Source organism: Rhincodon typus, chromosome 7, assembly GCF_021869965.1.
Source record: "Rhincodon typus isolate 14 chromosome 7, sRhiTyp1.1, whole genome shotgun sequence".
NCBI classification, from domain to species: Eukaryota; Metazoa; Chordata; class Chondrichthyes; order Orectolobiformes; family Rhincodontidae; genus Rhincodon; species Rhincodon typus.
The window spans coordinates 65,753,796-65,772,110 of NC_063338.1; the positions used below are offsets into that span (position 1 = coordinate 65,753,796).

Sequence of the window (18,315 nt, forward strand, 5' to 3'; positions counted from 1 at the left end):
GGCAAGTTCAATTGAGGTATTCAAGATGCTATTGGACTATTTCTGGGTTAAAAAAATAACAATGTGCAATAATATGGGGAAATAGCAGGAGATTGCCAATAGGTAATGGCACTTATTTGAAGATCTGGTGCAGGCACTGTGGGCCTACTGACACTTCCTGATTCTGTGATTTTGTGTGACTACCATTTCCCTTATTTGATTGATTATATGTGGAACTGTCATTTGATTTGGTGCATAAGTAATCATAATTATTATAATTTTATCACCTTTTAAAAACTGCTTATTTAAAATTAACTACTTATTTGTTGGGGCTGTGACTTTAAGAGAGGTGTTTTGTGCTGTTTCCCTTGCAGAGGGTGTTGCCACAGTGGTGCTGGAATGTATCCCTCAGACAGAAAGTTGGTAAACAGCTTCAAATTTCTCCCTGGGTGTTTTTTTTCAACTGAGACAAAAGAATCATAAATGGGGAGGATTAGGGCTCACACAGACCCAGGAACTTTTTACTTTCAGTTAGCTGAAGTTTTGCTGGCTACTGAAAACTGCTAGAGAAATGTCTTAGATGAGCATCTTTCTCTTAAAAATCAAAAGGAGCACATTGTTTGTTTCTTCTGGACTGGAGAGAGACGGCACATGAGAATCCTAACTGTTTTGCTGAGCTGCGTTTTTTGTGTTTATGGGATACTACCTATATTGAAATAGTTGAAGATAAGTGGTTAAATAATATGTTATCTTGTTAAATATTTCAGTAGAGTTAAAGTTGTTTTTTTGTATTTTACTGTGTTGTAAGAATAAAGTGTGTTTTGCTTAAAGCCCAGATGTGGATCAATTCAATTACATCTGGAACACAGCACCTTACACTTGCCCTTAAATGGAGATAAAAATTAGGGTCTAAGCTATATCTTGGCAGGGGTGTGGGAGGCGGAGGCGGGGTTCTGCTCTGGTCCATATCAATTATTAGAGTTTATGTTCTTTGATTTTGTAAGGTAATTTGTTAATTAATCGTTTCAGTAAATAGTTGGATTTTCAGAGTTTAAATGAATTAGAAATTAGAATTAGACATCATGAAGCCATGAATACAAAAACAACTCAAACATTTACGTTCATTTTTATTTAATGTGTCCTGTCTTTTAGTCTTTGACCTGGGTTGATTAAAGATATTACATTGAATAAACAGAACTTTTGATTAGATATAACACTTTAAAGTTTAATTTTACTTATGAAGAACATTTTTACAATCTTTAGTATTACTCTCCTAATCTGATGAGTTGTATGCTGTGGACTTAGATAAAAATTTCACTCTAAATTCACTCCAGTTCATTTAGTTTACATTTCATGTCTTATTACAGTCTTAATTCAGACTGATTTTGTTACACGCTGGACTAGTGCAAAAGACCTTCTATTTAATACTTTATATTTCTGTTGTTGTTTAAAACATTGTTCTTAAAATATTATTCCATTAAAAAGCTGAAGTCAACACATAAGCAGAGCTAGAAGGGGATGACACTATTAGATGGCACCATACACCCAGACCAATTACTAATACACTTTAGCATCGGCATAATACATTATATTATATTACATATAATACAGATCCATAGGCAGAAGAAATAGCAAGCAGCATGTGGTATTCATGATGGAACATTAAGAGAGGAAATAGGAGGCAATTTTAAACACCCAGGGTACAGTAGCATGTTTTTTCTAACTAACCATAAATTCTCTGGAAAAATGTTCAAGATGCCACTATAGGAAAAAAGAAAGAATAAAAATGAACAGAATAAGAAGGCAGAGAAAATGAAAATGGCAAACTCACACTCCATAAAATGCTATGGTGACTGTCAAATGAAGATTGAGAATCCGTAATGTTTGTTTCAGGGGATGAGCAAACAAATTTCTTGGATGCTTGGATACCACAAACATGCCTGACTAATCTTGAACAAGGTCAAGGAAGGCGCAAAGGGTTGTGATAGTGTTTAACAAAATCCTTTCAATACTCTATGAAGGCAGAACCATGTCATTTGGAATTTATTTCTATCTGCTTCAGTTCAAGGGTGAATTTGATTATCTGTTTGGACTTCATCTTGTATTGATTATGTTGGGACCATACCAATGTGCTGGGCATGAATCAAACACTGAGAACCTAAAAACAATGGAGGTTTAAAGAGACTAGCAAAACAGGAAATCTTTTTAATGCAACAAATGGTATGAACTTGGAATGCCCAGCCTGATGGTAGGTGGTGGTAAAATCAGATTCAATCATAGCCTTCAAAACAGAATTGGATATATAGTTGAAAGGGAAAAAGCTGCAAGAGTATATGCAAAAGGCAAGGCAGAGGGAATAATTGGATTACTCTTTGAAAAATTGGTCATTTATGTGATGGAATGAATTGTCTTCTTCCATATTATACCCTAATTTGATAGGTGAAATCTTCCATTGTCTTTAAGTCTTCAGTGGTGAAATCAGAAATGCATGCAATTCTGACCTTGCATGATCACACAGTGGCCAGCCAATAAGGTATACATAGGCAAGGAGCATGGCAAATCATGCAGCAAAGATGGACAGGAAGTTGATGCCCCTGGTATTACCTTTTGAGTCAATTATTGAGGCACCATATTTTAAGGACAGGCATTCATTCCCTGTAAGCCAGGAACTTCACTGTTGCTGTCTGGTGAGCTTTGGGAAATTGTGACTGCTACCAGCAAATTCTTGCTTGTTGACCATAATGACTGAATGGCCCCACGGGTCACTGCTGCTTTGCTGCAGGTTGTCTTGAGGTCATCCATTAATAGAAGGAGGTCTAGGGTGGCAGCAAAAGGCCATTACTACCAAATAACATGACCTGAATGAGGGACACAATGTTGGTTAACAGATGTCAAGACCAATCCACAACTTGGGTCCAGTGCAGGAAAGTCGAATGAGGATGCCTCCAGTCTTGCGTTAACTAATGGATGTAAAGGAGTATGGGACAAGGGATTGTACATAACAATGAGTTAATTGTTTGTATTTTCCACCTCATGTCCTTGCAGCAAGAGTGAGAGGTAAATCAGTTTGATCTTCACTTCCAGCTCTATCACTACTTTTAGGATAATGATATTACAGACTGTGAGGATGTACCATCACAGCATCCCCCTGCACCAAAGTACAGACATTCATCTCAGTGGTTGCACATTTGCGATTAGGCTCAGGGTTGCAATCTGATGAGCATTGAGAAGCTGCATGAGATTCCTGCAGCTGAGGGAAATTGTGAGAGCTGAGGTGTCTCATACTCAGAGGACAGCCGGAGTCCAGGCAACTGCAGAGCTCCATCCAGATGACAATCCTCTGGGATTGGCCATTGAAGACCTGATAGAGATGCAGAGATAGGCAGGGGAACCTCTGGCAAAAATGCCCATTGCAAATGTGAGTGAAAGGTGGAGTTTCTTCAGCATGCTTGCGAGAATTAAAGCAGGCTTGTGTGGAGAAAAAATACTGATATAAACTAATGAGTCAAGTAGCCCATTGTGTTGCTGGAGATTATATATAATTCTATGAAAAGTTATTTTATTCGTGCAGTTCTACAAAATAGTTAGAAAACACAAACATTGACTCACCCACAGGAAAGTAAATGTCTGGAAAAGTAATTGATAACAAGATGAAACCAAAAGGTAAATTTTAAGGGAAGTAATAATAATATTTATTCTAGAATAATCACTTGCTGGAACTTGTTTTGGAAGCAGAAGGCGCAATTCTTTTTGGAAAACCCTACCTTTGTTTATACATTCATATCCAATCATGCTGATTTGTTCAAAGGCACAATCAGTACTGATTGCTCCATAGCTTCAAGTACGTCACACCAAGATTAACCAATTAATATTTAACTGAACCTACCAAAGTTCACATTCAAAGATTTTACTTGCAGGCTTCTTAGTTCCGGAAGTTTTCCAGTCAAATAGAAAATTATATGAGGACTGACTAGTTCAGTGTTTTATCTTTTGAGTAACAAAAAGAAGAATTCATATGATTTCTCTTTTCATCTGCGAAGGTGAACTTTATTTGTTTTAAGTGGAAGTAAATCGTGATTCAGTTTTATGGAATGAATTGCCTTTATGTGCTTACTTTTTGTGATGTGTGTCTAACTTGTTCTTCTTTTCTTTCCTTCCAGTGTTGCTGTTTTGGAGATTTAACATAATTTCAGCACACTGTTTTTAGTCATGGAAAGTTATATTGACTGTGAAGCCTTTTTCAACCACAAGCATGTACCTGATTTTAAAGTGAGAGAATCAGTTAAAATAGGCCTTACAGTACTGTACAGTATTATTTTTGTGACTGGAATAATTGGAAACAGCCTAACTATAAAAGTTGCACGCGTTCTTCAAAGAAAAGGATATCTTCAGAAGAGTGTTGCAGATCACATGATCAGTCTTTCGTGTGCGGATTTACTTGTTCTTTTAATGGGAATGCCTGTGGAATTATACAGCGTGATATGGAACCCATTCTCAACAACATCTGGAGATGCAACATGCAAGATCTATAATTTCCTCTTTGAAACCTGCAGCTATGCCACGATATTGCATGTTGCTACTTTGAGTTTTGAGCGTTATATTGCAATTTGCCATCCTTTCAAGTATAAATCTTTTTCTGGTTCAAGAACAGTGAAGCTGATTTGCTTTGTCTGGCTGACTTCATTTTTGGTAGCCTTGCCTCTCCTTTTTGCAATGGGGGTGGAGGATCCTTTCGCGGCATATCAGGACCATCCTCACAACCATGCTCGCAATCACTGTGACATTAGAAAATCAAACCTGACTATTTGCACCAACCTCAGCTCCCATCAGATTGTGTTCCAGTTGAGTATTTTCAGTGCTTTCATTGTATATGTTGTGATACTGGTCTCAGTTGCATTCATGTGCAAAATGATGATGGATACGCTAATTGGAATGAAGTCTGACAATGCAACTAGCAGAAATAAAAAGCCACCAAAGCATATGAGTGCAGCCGTGGAAGCATCTAGAAAACAGAGCATTATATTTTTAGGTAAGAACTTCAGTATTTTCTTATGGTGTAGTATAGTTTAACTATGCTTTCAAATTTGTTGAAGACATTAAGATTTGGGAAAACTATATCAGTGTACACTCTGTTTGTGTTAGCATTAATGCACATTTGCAATTTGCAAAGGTAGATTGGAAATGACTGGGGAGACGATCCACCCACCTCTCCTTTCCATCATAGATCAGTTATTATTCATTCCTTCTCTCGTTCCACGTAATGGAAACTGGCCTTAATGTCTCATCTGTTTAAACTTGATTTCTCATCGCATTGACACATTTTGAATTTTGTAAAACCGAGATCTAGATTTTATGGCCCCTTGGTGAGTTGGCAGCTGGGAAAAGGGGCATGAAAATTGGACACCATGCCATAAATACTCCTAGCAAAATCTTACCACTTTCAGGAGATCAACCTGCTTGTGGGCCCACTGAGGTTAAGGGGCCTTTCCTCGTCACTCCTGGAACTTGACTCATTTGCAAGAGAGACGTTGACCAAGTATTTGGCCCGGCAACACTCATCACTTGGGCTGGTGGCTGAGCAAGGGAGAATTTGTCCTTTATGGACCTCTGCATCAGAAACCTCACCACCAACGTCTCTCCATCCATGCACTTTCCTTCCCTTTTTCCCTGCTTACCATGTCTCCCAAACCACCTCAGGGATATTAAGAACAGCAGATGCTGGAGTCAGAGATAACACAACGTGAAGCTGGAGGAACACAGCAGGCCAGGCAGCATCAGAGGAGCAAGAAATTTGATGTTTCGTGTTGGGACCTTTCTTCAGAAAATGGTCCCAACCCGAAACATCAACTTTCCTGTTCCTCTGATGCTGCCTGGCCTGCTGTATTCCTCCAGCTCCACACTGTGTTATCCCAAACCACCTCACCAGGTCTTGGCAGCCTGTTCCTGGTGTTAACACCCTCATCCCTATTTAACTTTACATCCGGTGCCCTTGATCAGCTATAGGGGATTACATACAGTACCAGAAGTGGCCACCCACTTCCAGTGGCATGGCTGGGTCCAGAAAAGTGCTTTTCATTTGATTGGCTGACAGGTTTTGGAGAATCCACCTTCTTCCCCAAAAAGGGCATGTGGTGGAGGTGTTGGAAGTTCTGTCTCAAGCCAATTGACAAGGTGACCTCTGGTAAATGGCTGAGGATTGAACCAGTACCACAGGTTTGGACTAACTTTAACTTTTACATTGGGATGTGGGGAACTCATCATAATGTCCAGCAACAAGACTTTATTCCAGCACTTCAATGTTAATTGAAAACAGAATCAGCGATTGTATCATGTCATTTAACTGTGCTTGTTGCTTCCAATGCAGTGGATACACCACCTGTGTAATCCCAGTTATTTGCATTTTTGCTGCTTGTACATTAATGTGGCTGCATGCCCCAGCTGGAGGTTCAAGCGAGGCTAACTTCTAATATTAGACTGCACATTTAAAGCCAGTCTCCACCTCTTAAAGTGGAGGTGCTTTAAGCCTGAAACAGTCGCTAGAATTAATTGTAGAAGAGAGTTTGACTATGAGGATATAGGGGCTTATAACACAGCAGGGGAGAGGACGTATTGTAAAGTTCTCTGAAGCTGCAGCAAATAAGATGGTGCAGTATTTAAAAGAGAGGAAAATATGTGCTCTATCTCCATGAAGTCAAGATCATCACGCACAAATTTTACCAAAGCTATTACAAGCAGATGATGAATGCCAGTACTTTAGTCCTGAGGATCTGGATGCAATGTTATAGAAATTTTATTTCTTCACATTAGTGGTCACTGATAGTTCACTTCAACATACAGCACTCACCCACCAACAATTCCTATCAATCATGACTCAAACCCAACATTCGCAGCTGCACCTTAATCTCTTCAATTGTAGTATGGCTTAAAACCCCACACCTACATCACTCAGGCGGGGCACACTCTATTAGCTATTCAACCATGACAATTATATCACCTAAACATATTGCATCACACTCACTGACTCACTATCCTTGCTCATGTCGGTCTTATGGGCAGATTCTAGGTGAGTCTTAGTGTCATAGAGGTGGACAGCATGGACGCAGGCCCTTTGGCCCAACTCGCCCATGCCGAACAGGTCTTCTAAACTGAACTAGTCCCATTTGCAAACGTTTGGCCCATTTCCCTCTAGACGTTTCCTATCCATGTACCTGCTCAATGTAATTGTACTTAAATGTAATTGTACTCACCTCAATCACTCCCTCTGGCAGTGAGTTGTGAAGAAAGGTAACACCCAAGACGTTGAATGCTCCTTTCCTCCAGATGCTGCCTGGCTTGCTGTATTCTTTCAGCCTCCTGTTGTCGACCTTGAATTCCAGCATCTGCAGTTTTTTTGTCTCTAACATTCCATATACATACCATCCTCTGTTCAAAAAAGTAGCCCCATTGATCCCTTTTAAATCTTTCCCCTCTCACCTAAAGCCTATGCCCTCTAATTTCGGACTCTCCTACCTTGGGGAAAAGACCTTGGCTATTCACCTTATCTATGGCCCTCATGATTTTATAAACCTCTATAAGATCACCCCTCAGCCTCCAATGCTCCAAAGAAACAGGTCCCAGCATATCCAGCCTGTTTTCATAACTCAAATCTTCCAGTCTCAGTAACATTGTGGTAAATCTTTTTTGCATCCTTTCCAGTTTAATAAAATCCTTCCTAGAGCAGTGTGACTAGAATTGTAAGCAGTACTCTAAATGTGGCCTTACCACTGTTTTGCACAGCTGTAACATGACATCCCAACTCCTGTAATCAATGTTCTGACTGAAGAAGGTAAGCATGCCAAACACCTTTTTCTCCACCCTATCTATCTGTGACACCACTTTTAAGAAACTATGTACCTACACTATGTTACATAGGTCTCTGTTTAACAACACTCCCCAGAGCCCTACTATTAACTATATAAGTCCTGCTCTGGTTTGTCTTACCAAAATGGAACACCTCACATTTATCTGCATTAAATACCATCTGCCACTCCTCGGCTCACTGGTCCAGTTGATCAAGATCCTGTTGTACTCTTAGATAACCTTCTTTACTGTCAACTATATCACCAATTTTGGTGTCATCTGCAAACTTACAAACCATGCCTCCTATATTCTCATCCAAGTCATTTAAATAACAGTGGACCTAGCATTGATCCTTGCGGTACACTGTGGGTCACAGGCCTCCATCTGAAAAACAACCCGCTATCACCACTCTCTGTCTCCTACTGTCAAGCCAATTTTGCATCTAATTGAATAGCTCTCCTTGGATCCCATGTGATCTAACCTTACTAACTGCAGTACCTTGTCGAAGACCTTGCTACAGTCCATGTAGACAATGTCTACCGCACTGCCCTCACCTCTTCAAACACTCAGTCAAATTTGTGAGACACGAATTACCATGCACAAAACCATGCTGACTATTCCTAATCAGTCCTTGCCTCTCCAAACGCATATAAATCCTATCTCTCAGAATCGCTTCCAACAATTTACTCATCACTGACATCAGTCTCACTGGTCTATAGTTCCCTGGCTTTTCCTTACAGTCTTTCATAAATAAAGGCACAACATTAGCCACCCTCCTGTCTTCCAACACTCACCCATGGCCGTCGATGATACAATTATCTCCACTAGGGGCCTCACAACTTCTTCCTTAGCTTCCCACAATTTCGTGGGTTACATTCGATCAGGTCCCAGGACTTATTCACCTTCATGCATTTTATAAGACCTTCAGTACCTCCTCTTCTGTGACATGGGGTTCCCAATTTATTACAGCTCCACATGGGATGCCTCAAGCTACTAAGCTCCCAGGTGAGAAGGGGTGGATCAGTTCCCTTCTTTATTTGCCATCCTCTTGGCTAGCTGCAACAAGGCTAATTTAGAAAGGATCCCAGTCCCTTGTGAATGTTATCGGCATCTTGACATTGATAGTTGAACAACTGATTTCACAATTCTTAGTTTTCAGAATGGTTAAGATTCATTCCAATAGTTCTGATTATTTTCCACCATGAATAAATTCCAGTATTAAGGATGAGAGGGAATTCTTGTATTGTCCTACTTCCTTTGTTAACTGGTTTGCAGCATTCAGAGTGAGATTCTTTACCTGCAACACATGTGTGAATAGGTCATAGTTAATTAATTATGATCTTCATAGCATACTAACAATTGAACTCAGGCTGTTACACATGAGAGGGTTCAGACCCACTAGTTTATTAATAGGGTTAAAGTTGGCTTTTTAACCTTGTTCTCGTGTATTCTTCAAAGGGAAGAACACAAAATATGTCTGCAGTCTGGGCACAATCTGTTGATCCAGGGTTATCAACCCCTCATTACCTTTGTAGCCACAAGAAATTGTAATCCAATCTGTTTGAAATTTCTTTATTTCTTCAAGTATTACATTCCGTCAGTTTGTATCACCCAGTCACTTAATTTATATCTGTAATCATTTTCTATCAGCCTTCACTTAAGACAAAAACATATTTTGAAATTAAAAATATCAACAGGACTTTAAGGTTCTCACTTTTGAACATAATAAAGGTGACACATAAACAGAGGGTGTGGCACCTAACCAGTGGAGGCCTGGAATGTCTGTCTGTATTTTTCTCCCCTGGTGGAGATGGTTCTCATTGTAATTGGAGTCTCCACTGCTGAATATTAATCTTGTACAAAACTAGACCCTCTGCTGAGGTGCCCAGTTATATGATCACCTTTCCAGAGCTAATCTAATATTATCCTCATTTTATCAAATTAGCTCCAAATATAAAATATCCAAGTAACAAGATTTTAAGAATGTAAATTTGTCAAAAGCCACTTTCCTTAACAACAAAATCATTGTTGTTGGATCAGTTTCTATAATGAATGTATACTTTTAACATTCCCAAAGGGCACTTGACCTCTCCCAAAAGTATGCGAAGTAATTCCACAGATCCCATCACGAAGTCACCCTTTATTTACACATGAAGAGTCCTTGGATCTAGAACTGTCTCTTCAGAGTCAGTTCTCAGATTGTAAGAATCTCTGACAATCCTCTTTTTTATCTGTCATCTTGGGGTCCCCAATTGGAACAGGTTAACAGCCCCAATCAGGGAACTCAAATTCTATGAGGTCCAGCTGGCTGATCTCATTGTAATCGCTACAGTATGTACTTTTCTCAAGGGGCAATCTGGACCTACAGAAAAGAGTACTCACCTCTCTGAATAACTCTGGAAACTTTAGACTTTCTGTTCAAAATTCTAAAGCCCATGTACCAATCTTTAACCATTCCACTGATGAAAATTGGATTTGTTTGAAGGCAGCAGCAGTTTTACATATGCAGCTACCTCCGTGAAGCACAGCTATGTGCAAGTTACAGCTCATTCCCATTCCCTCTGGCAAATGTATTGGGTGCCTGTATCCGAGCAGGGTTAGAGAATCAGGGCTGTAGCCCTATTTTAGCTATGCCAGAGGCCGCTTTCCATTCCCACAAAGATTCATGACTCAGTATTTGAATTTACTTTGATATTTATTACAGGGCCTATAAATCCAATATTTTAAGACAGAATGACAAACTTTACCTCCAGCTCCTTCTTGGCTCAATGTGATCATCTTGCTTTTTTTAACAAGACATACTGAGAAAATCCATAACACAATATTCTATGGCAAGTCACAATCATTGCAAGCCAGATGTGCATCATCTATCATTTGTGGGAAGGGAAATTCAATCAACATCTGGATTGCAGATCTAAATTACATTAGAAGCTGAATAAATTGTTTAAATTATAGTTCTGTTGTACTTTCAGGACCTGTGGGTAATTTGATACGGCTCAGTACCTGATATTCATCACACTCTGAAATCATTCAGCAACTGGCAAAAAGTACTCACAGCAATGTTACTTAAAGATACTATACAGAATTTGTGGAACAATTGCAGGCTTGATTTCAGAAAGATAGCTTTTTTTTTAGCATTCATTTACATTATTTCCTGTTGACTAAAACGCGTATTTCTGTCATAAGCAGAATTTCAAGACTACGTTCTCTAAATGCCAATGTAAATCATCCATAAATACTGGGAACAAAACTGAGCCTAGCATAAACAAAGCACACCACACCCAGTCCTTATATGGCTAAGCAACATTCATTTAAGTCACCATTTTGGCTAAATGCCTTGCTTTGTGGGCACAGGGTTTATGATTTTAAAACTGCCTGTTCAAAGGTGGACAACATGCTGACTGCTGTTCTCAAGTCATTTATCTGATTGTTGTACAAGACTGAATGGGTTGCTGGCTGCTGGTATCCTCATTGCATTGCTGCCTACCAGTGTACTCAGCAGCAGGTGAACAGAATTGTGCGAAGATCACATCTTACAGTCAATGTGCTCTTCTTGAAAACAGTATTGTCCCTCTTAAAGGGCATTCCACTGAATAATTTGATGGAATTTAAAAGTTGTAAAATGAAACATCAGGGCAGAGAGATATTTATGGAGTCATACACAAAAGGCTGGAAGTATTAATTGTACAGGGCAACAAAAGAAGAAAGGCCATGATTCTTTGAAACTACTGAGCTTTCTTCCAGTTGGAATATAATCATAGATAGCATTTTAAACTTAAGTTACTGCCTTTGACCGACTGTTATTGAATTCTATCCTGCTACGTTGTAAGATTTTCCCAGCCTCATTGATGTCTCTTTGCAGTTTTCTTTGATCATTTTATGAATGACTTACATCTCCTGTATGATCAACTGGAAATTGTGATGCCACTCCCTCATAACATGATTTCATACGTGCAGCAAGTCATCATCCTGCTAAGGACTGACAAATAAACATTCATTTTGTTATTTGTCTCATATGGTTTGTACTGTTTCCCCCCTGTATGGCACTTACATTAATCCAGAGATTTTAAATGAATGCTATCAGAGCCAGAATTTAGCCAGCTGAATGAATGCAGCTTAAGGATCTGTTGCTTATTCAGGACTACCTTACCGATTTGCACATTATTTTGCAGTGTTAGAACTAAGTGGGAAGGATTCTTCTTTGCAGGAGCAAAGATTGCTTCCCAGTCAACTATCAACTGTGGTTGGAGCTCCCTCCAAGTCCACAGCAGGCATAAGTAGATGGTTATGAACTGCATGTTTAACAGTGCAATTTAATATAAATTGAGAGTCTGTTGTTATCATCTGTGCAACCATGGGATAAATGCACATTTTTACTTAACAGTGGTTTCTTTGGTTGGAACTGCAGTATTTTACATAGAACTGATTACTTCTATGCAACTTTATGATACAGAGATTAATTTCACATGGAAACTTTACTGTTACATAACACAATGTTGACCAAAGCTTGCTAGTGACATTCATATATGGAGCAAATATGATTTGTCATAAAGATAATTAAAGATTTAATAACACTGGAAAATGTCAATTTACTTAAGTTAATTGACCCCTTATTAATTTTCCTAGTTCATTGTTTTGTTCAATTCCAGTAGGAATTTATCACATTGTTACGTTTATTTTGAAAGTTGACCATAGTATTGCAATTCAAAGTAAGAACTTAGCTCTTCCCTCTTTATCAGTGAAAAAAATTATCATTTTTTTGGTTGCTTTGGATGATTTGTAATGAAAAAAATAAATGTGCTTTTATCAGTCAACAAACGATCACATTCTTGCTGTCCTTTGACTACTGTTTGTATGTGAGTCAATCTGTGACTGCACTGATCTTTCCAAAATATGTAGCCATTTTTCCATGGACAATTTCTAAATGGTCTTTCAATACTGGCAAGTATTTTAAATGGTATTCATTCGTGATTATATGTTTTTCTGTTTGTTATTTTTTATTGCAATAGATAGTTTCATATAAGGAATCAGAGGTATATTTGTGGAGCATAATCATCTGACTTCTGCTCAGCACATAAGATTTCTGAATAAATTCTGATATTAACGCATTATTATTCTACGTCAGTAATGAAAGTGTATCTGAACTAAATTATTTTAATGAACACCTCTATTGTGGTTAACTTTAATGTTTGTAAATAATGATGTATACACATTTCATGTGACAACGCAATATGGATAGTGTGCATTAGTCTGATTGATGATGTTATTCAATCTACATCACTTCATTAATTTACTTACTAACAGAAGATATTAGCATCATTGCTCATCTCACTACCACTTAATATAACAAATGTGCCAAATAAATCACTTTTGAAACTTTATTGAAATGTAATAAGAACAATTGGTTGCATAAAGGGTCTTCAAAAGAATAGAAAGTTTTGATAAGTCAGTATTCAGACATACTCTTAAATCATATATATTTGTGTTGTTCTAAAACATAAGTGTAAAGGTTCAAAACACATTACAAATTATTCTGATTTCTAATGGAATAAATGAACCAATAATTTCTCGGTTTAATTTGGCGGCCACTTGTCAGCCTCAATAACAGTCTTTAACTCTGACACATCTGACTTTTTGCTATCACCTGAGTCGAAGAGAATGAAAGAATTGTCATATCCAAACAGAAATTGAATTTGTAGACAAATTAGAAGAGTGCATTCAACACAGCTACAGTTGTAGGATATTTTAAATATCAAAAAAAATGGTTTGCGTCATAAAAGTGTTCATGGAGAAAAATACAAAATGTTTCTACAGTATGTCCAGGACTGTAATCTCAGTTAATATTAACAAGGAAGAATTAACATTAACAACAACAAAGAAGAATTCAATTACTTCACAGAATTCTGAATAATGAAATGGAACTAGTAAGCAGCTTAAAAGTGGAAAAACATTTATTCAGAACCATTGATCTCATTATAGTTAGGTTCATGATTAAAAACAAATGTTACAGGCAGGGGAGAAAAGAGAATACTGCTGACAACCCGAAAACAATCTCAGTGTGCTGTGCAAATTGTGAAAGCACAGTACCCTTGCAAGTACTGCCAGTGACTTTATTCCATTCCATTCGCTCATATTTATTGCACTTATTTTCCACTGGCAGGGCATTTCACAAGTTGTGCAGTTATGAAACAATCTGAACCTTGTAGGGTGTCATGAGATGCAGCTCAAAGATAAGCTGAAACCTGGGGTGTTTGTCCAGGTCATGTGAGCTGTCATGTTCAGTCAGGGAGGAGGTGTCATGTTGGGTCAGGACAGCTTGTATTTAAACCGACATGGAGGTAGGGATATCAAGTCAGGTCGGGTCAGGTCAGGTCAGTGACATAGTTGGGTGGTAGTGGTCAGTGATAAGTTGACAGTTCATTTTAATTATTGCCCAGGAGTTAGAACGGGTATTTTATCTCCTACTTTTTCCTAGCTAACTACTGTATTAAGCTTAACTAAGACAGAACACACCATTTAAAGGAGCCTTTTCAGGAGCTTTTAAACACGGGGTAATTGTACTTTGGAAGTCATAATTTCCTGGTTAATTTCTTTAGTAACAGAAAAAGAAGAGAAAAAGCATTGACAATCCTACTTAACTTGATGGATAGCAAATTATTATTAAAATAAAATTAATCTTGTCTGAATTACATAAAGAGGAAAAATTGGCAAATGGAATCTTAGATGATCATTGGGAAATACTTAAACTGGAATAGAAAAGGGTTTAAATCAAGGCAAATCCAGCAAAACTAAAGTTTAATGAAGGCTAATATCTCTAATAGAACTGAAAATTCAAAAGTGAAAATATAATTTAATGTTTGTAGGGCAAAAAGTTTTAAAAAATACAAAGGTTATACAGGAACAGCAAATTATATTCACAGAGTACCTTTAACATGAGAAGATACCAGAAGGCTGTTTTGCAGGGACACAATTAAACAAAAAAGATAAGTGAAGTCAAAGAAGGCAATCGGAGGATGATGTCCAACAGTTTGCTCAGAGATAGTTTCAAACAGGATCTGAATAGAAGAGAAAATTGTCATGAAGTAATTGATAGGGGATGGAATTTCACATAAGGAAACTAGGCAACTAAAGACACAGTTACCAATAACGTGGTGAAGAAAGGGAGGGATGCGTAAGCAGTAGAAGACGAGATCAATTGAAGAGAATTGTTATGATCACATGTCTGAACTATGCTGGAATTGTAACAGAGAGAGTATTGATTCAGATGATTTTCAGTCATGCATGACACTTTCTTGAAAGTATGTTTGCATCCACTACCCTTTTGTATATTGACAGTCTCATTACCAGCTCAAATAGAATTCCTATATCTTCTCTATTCCTAAGATTTTCTTCAGCATCAATTTTCCTTTCATGCCAAAAGCTTTCAATCCTCTTAAGTCGTGTAAATCTGAAATCCATCTGATTTGAGTATTGCCCCATATTTGAATAAAGCATTCCATCCTCCTGCCTCACACTTCTACAACATGTAAATAGAGCAAATCATTTGATAGACTATCCATTTGTCACTTTTAGTCTATAATTTGTCTGTATGTCACAACATGTCTAGTCCTTATTTTATTAAACAAACCAGATCAATGCACCTAACTTTCCTTCTTGTTCTTTTGAAGCTGCACATTTCACTTCAACTCTGATGAAGAGTCATCTAGACATGAAACATTAGTTTTCTCTCTCTCTCCATGGATGCTTCCTGACCCACTGTAATCTCTAGCATTTGTTGTTTACAGTACAGATTCCAGCATCTGCAGTAATTTGCTGCAAAAATGTTGCTCTATATATTCTATATCATTTTCTGCATCTCCCACTGTATCGATGTTGGCAGTCTTTTCAACATTTCTCATTCTAACTCTATATTTCACAGAATCTTGAAACCATGAGATCCTTCCTCTGATTTATTCCTCCTCCCACAATCTTCAAGCTTTTCAAATCAAAGCTTGACAATACTTGATTGCCATTTCATGAGTTATTTTACCTTCTGTGGTCTTTGTCTACTTTCATGGCATCTTACATTTGGATTTTCAAATTTAAGAAACCTCATCAAATTTTACAAAATATTTCAAACTTGAAAAGCATAACTTTGTGATACTTGGAATAAGTTTTTAATAGACTTACAAAGAACTCTTTTAGAAAATCCATTAGTAGTTCATTATAAGCTCTACGAGGTGTCATTGGATATATAATTTCAAATCAGTAGAACACACCATGTATTATAAATTTAAATACTTTACCCTTTAACAAGACAGTGAGATACTTGCATTATATAGTGAAATTAATTTCAAACGCACTGAAACTAAAGGTACATGCATAATATTTGATTAAATGCATGAGCTATATGGTGTATCCTCCATTACTTCTAATCAGGTGTGTGTCTGACAAGCACAGAAACTCATCACCATCTTTAACAGCTTCCAAATTACTGAGAAATCTACATGCATAATCTCTGGTTGTTTCAAATAGAGAGTACATATTTTCCTTGTAGGAACTCATTGACACTTACTTAAGTCAGGTAATTCAGGGACAGGCTGTTTAGAAGCAAGGTTTAAGAGTCCCAAAGTATGAAGAATACATGTTACGCTTTAATGTTTTGAAAATGAGTGCTCGGAATGTCCTGCTGCTTGTGTATCAGATATTACTCCCATATATCATGCACTTTCAAGGTTGCCTGAAACTCCTTGGGAAGAATCCCATTCTCATCCATTTGCTTGTCTTGCTGTTGAAGAGTACAGTGGAGCTGCCTGTTTGGTGTATTTTATTATCAAATCTGTCACAGGGGATTGACTGGATTCCAATATTCCATTACCAACTTGACCTTAAAGGGATCATGTTTACCTCTTCCTGCCAGTAGTTGACAAATAGATAAATGCCTGCATGATTTTAGGCTTCAACAGGATAGATAGAGGAACCCTTGTTTGAAAATTGTCCCCTTAAAGCAGGGATTTTTGCTAACTTAAAGACGTTCTATAAATGTGAGTTAATACATTCCTGATTTGTCGCCGACATCCCCTCAAACTGCATTTTCAGCAAGAGAATTTCTAACAAAATTGTCATTACTCTTTTGATCATAACCTTGATGCAAATCATACCAAAGCACATTGACCAGTAATTAGATGCGTTCAGAGGTAAGGCACTTGTTCAGCAAAATGCTACATTTTAGCAATTTAATCAAGGTAGGCAGTTTCTATACTTGAGTTTGTATATGGTGTTGTTGTACACTGCCAGCAAAGATTCTTCAGCTGCTGATATGAATCTCCTTATCAATTATATGGCAATTTTTTAATGCTTAGAATAGATGAGCTCACTCTCTCACTGCAGGCCAACTTATGATAGATAGCCTAGCCATCTAGATGTACAAGACTAGAGTTACATTACAGGCTTAAAGTTCACCAACTGTTTCAACCAAATTCTCCAATTGATCTTTTGAGGCAAAGACACGTGCAACCTGTGAAGTTAATGACCCTTTTGAATGTTGAGATTGACCTCAGCCAGTGTCTATTCTCATTCAAAATGTATCGCCTCTTTGTCACAGGCCCAACTCACAGCTTGTTCCAGGGGCCAGTACTTAGAGTTGAAGGAAACAGTTCTTTAGCATCCCTCAAAGCTCCAAACTACAAAAGACATCATGCACTGAAGGGCCCATTTCTGTGCTGTATTGTCCTACTATTCGTTGAACATAAATGTTCACATTTTCAATCATTGTTAAAAAAAACTACTCACAAATTATACAATTATATGTCTTAAATTTATTTTATGTTTAACAACCTTTATTGTTTTGAAGATAATTAGTAATTTCTCTCAGTTGTTGTGATTTACTGAAGTAAGGGTTATACCATGGACTAGATTGTCAAAGTGAGTTCAAGAACCCAACACCCAGATAAATTCCGGGTGCTGATCTACACCTTAACAATGTTACTCCTGCACTGTTATTTTTAAATTCAAATGTACTAAGTTGGGCAGCAGGCAAGCCCGGCACTTGATTATTGGTGTCAAGCGCTTTCAAGAGGTGGAAATTGCCTGCTCAGTGTTAGGGATAAGAGCAAGTGGCAACAATGTTTGTGGCAGCCACTACCTTTCCTGAGACCTCGCAGCTCCTCAGATAGTCAATAGTGTTGGCAAAGATAGAACCAAAGATACTATCAAAGAAAGAAAGTCTAATGTTTGCAACAACACGAGCAGGGCCCAAAAATACCATGTAAAACAAATACAAATATAATCAAAGATAGTAGGAACTGCAGATGCTGGAGAATCCGAGACAACAAGGTGCAGGGCTGGATGAACACAGCAGGCCAAGCAGCATCATAGGAGCAGAGAGGCTGACGTTTCGGGCCTAGACCCTTCACCAGAAAAGGGGGAGGGGAAGGGGGTTTTGAAATAAATAGGGAGAGAGTGGGAGGCAGATAGAAGAGGGATAGAGGAGAGGATAGGTGGAGAGGAAACAAACAG

At 38.0% G+C, this 18,315-nt stretch overlaps 1 protein-coding gene across 1 annotated transcript in view; it reads left to right on the forward strand.

Moving 5' to 3' along the window:
* The first annotated feature begins 3,896 nt into the window (after window positions 1-3,896).
* Window positions 3,897-18,315, forward strand: part of gpr39 (G protein-coupled receptor 39) — a 78,392-nt gene continuing 63,973 nt past the window's right edge. The window contains exons 1-2 of the mRNA XM_020533187.2: window positions 3,897-4,019; window positions 4,140-5,008. Of these exons, the coding sequence (XP_020388776.1) occupies window positions 4,189-5,008 (820 nt within the window). The 5' untranslated portion in view covers window positions 3,897-4,019; window positions 4,140-4,188. The remainder of the gene's footprint in view (window positions 4,020-4,139; window positions 5,009-18,315) is intronic.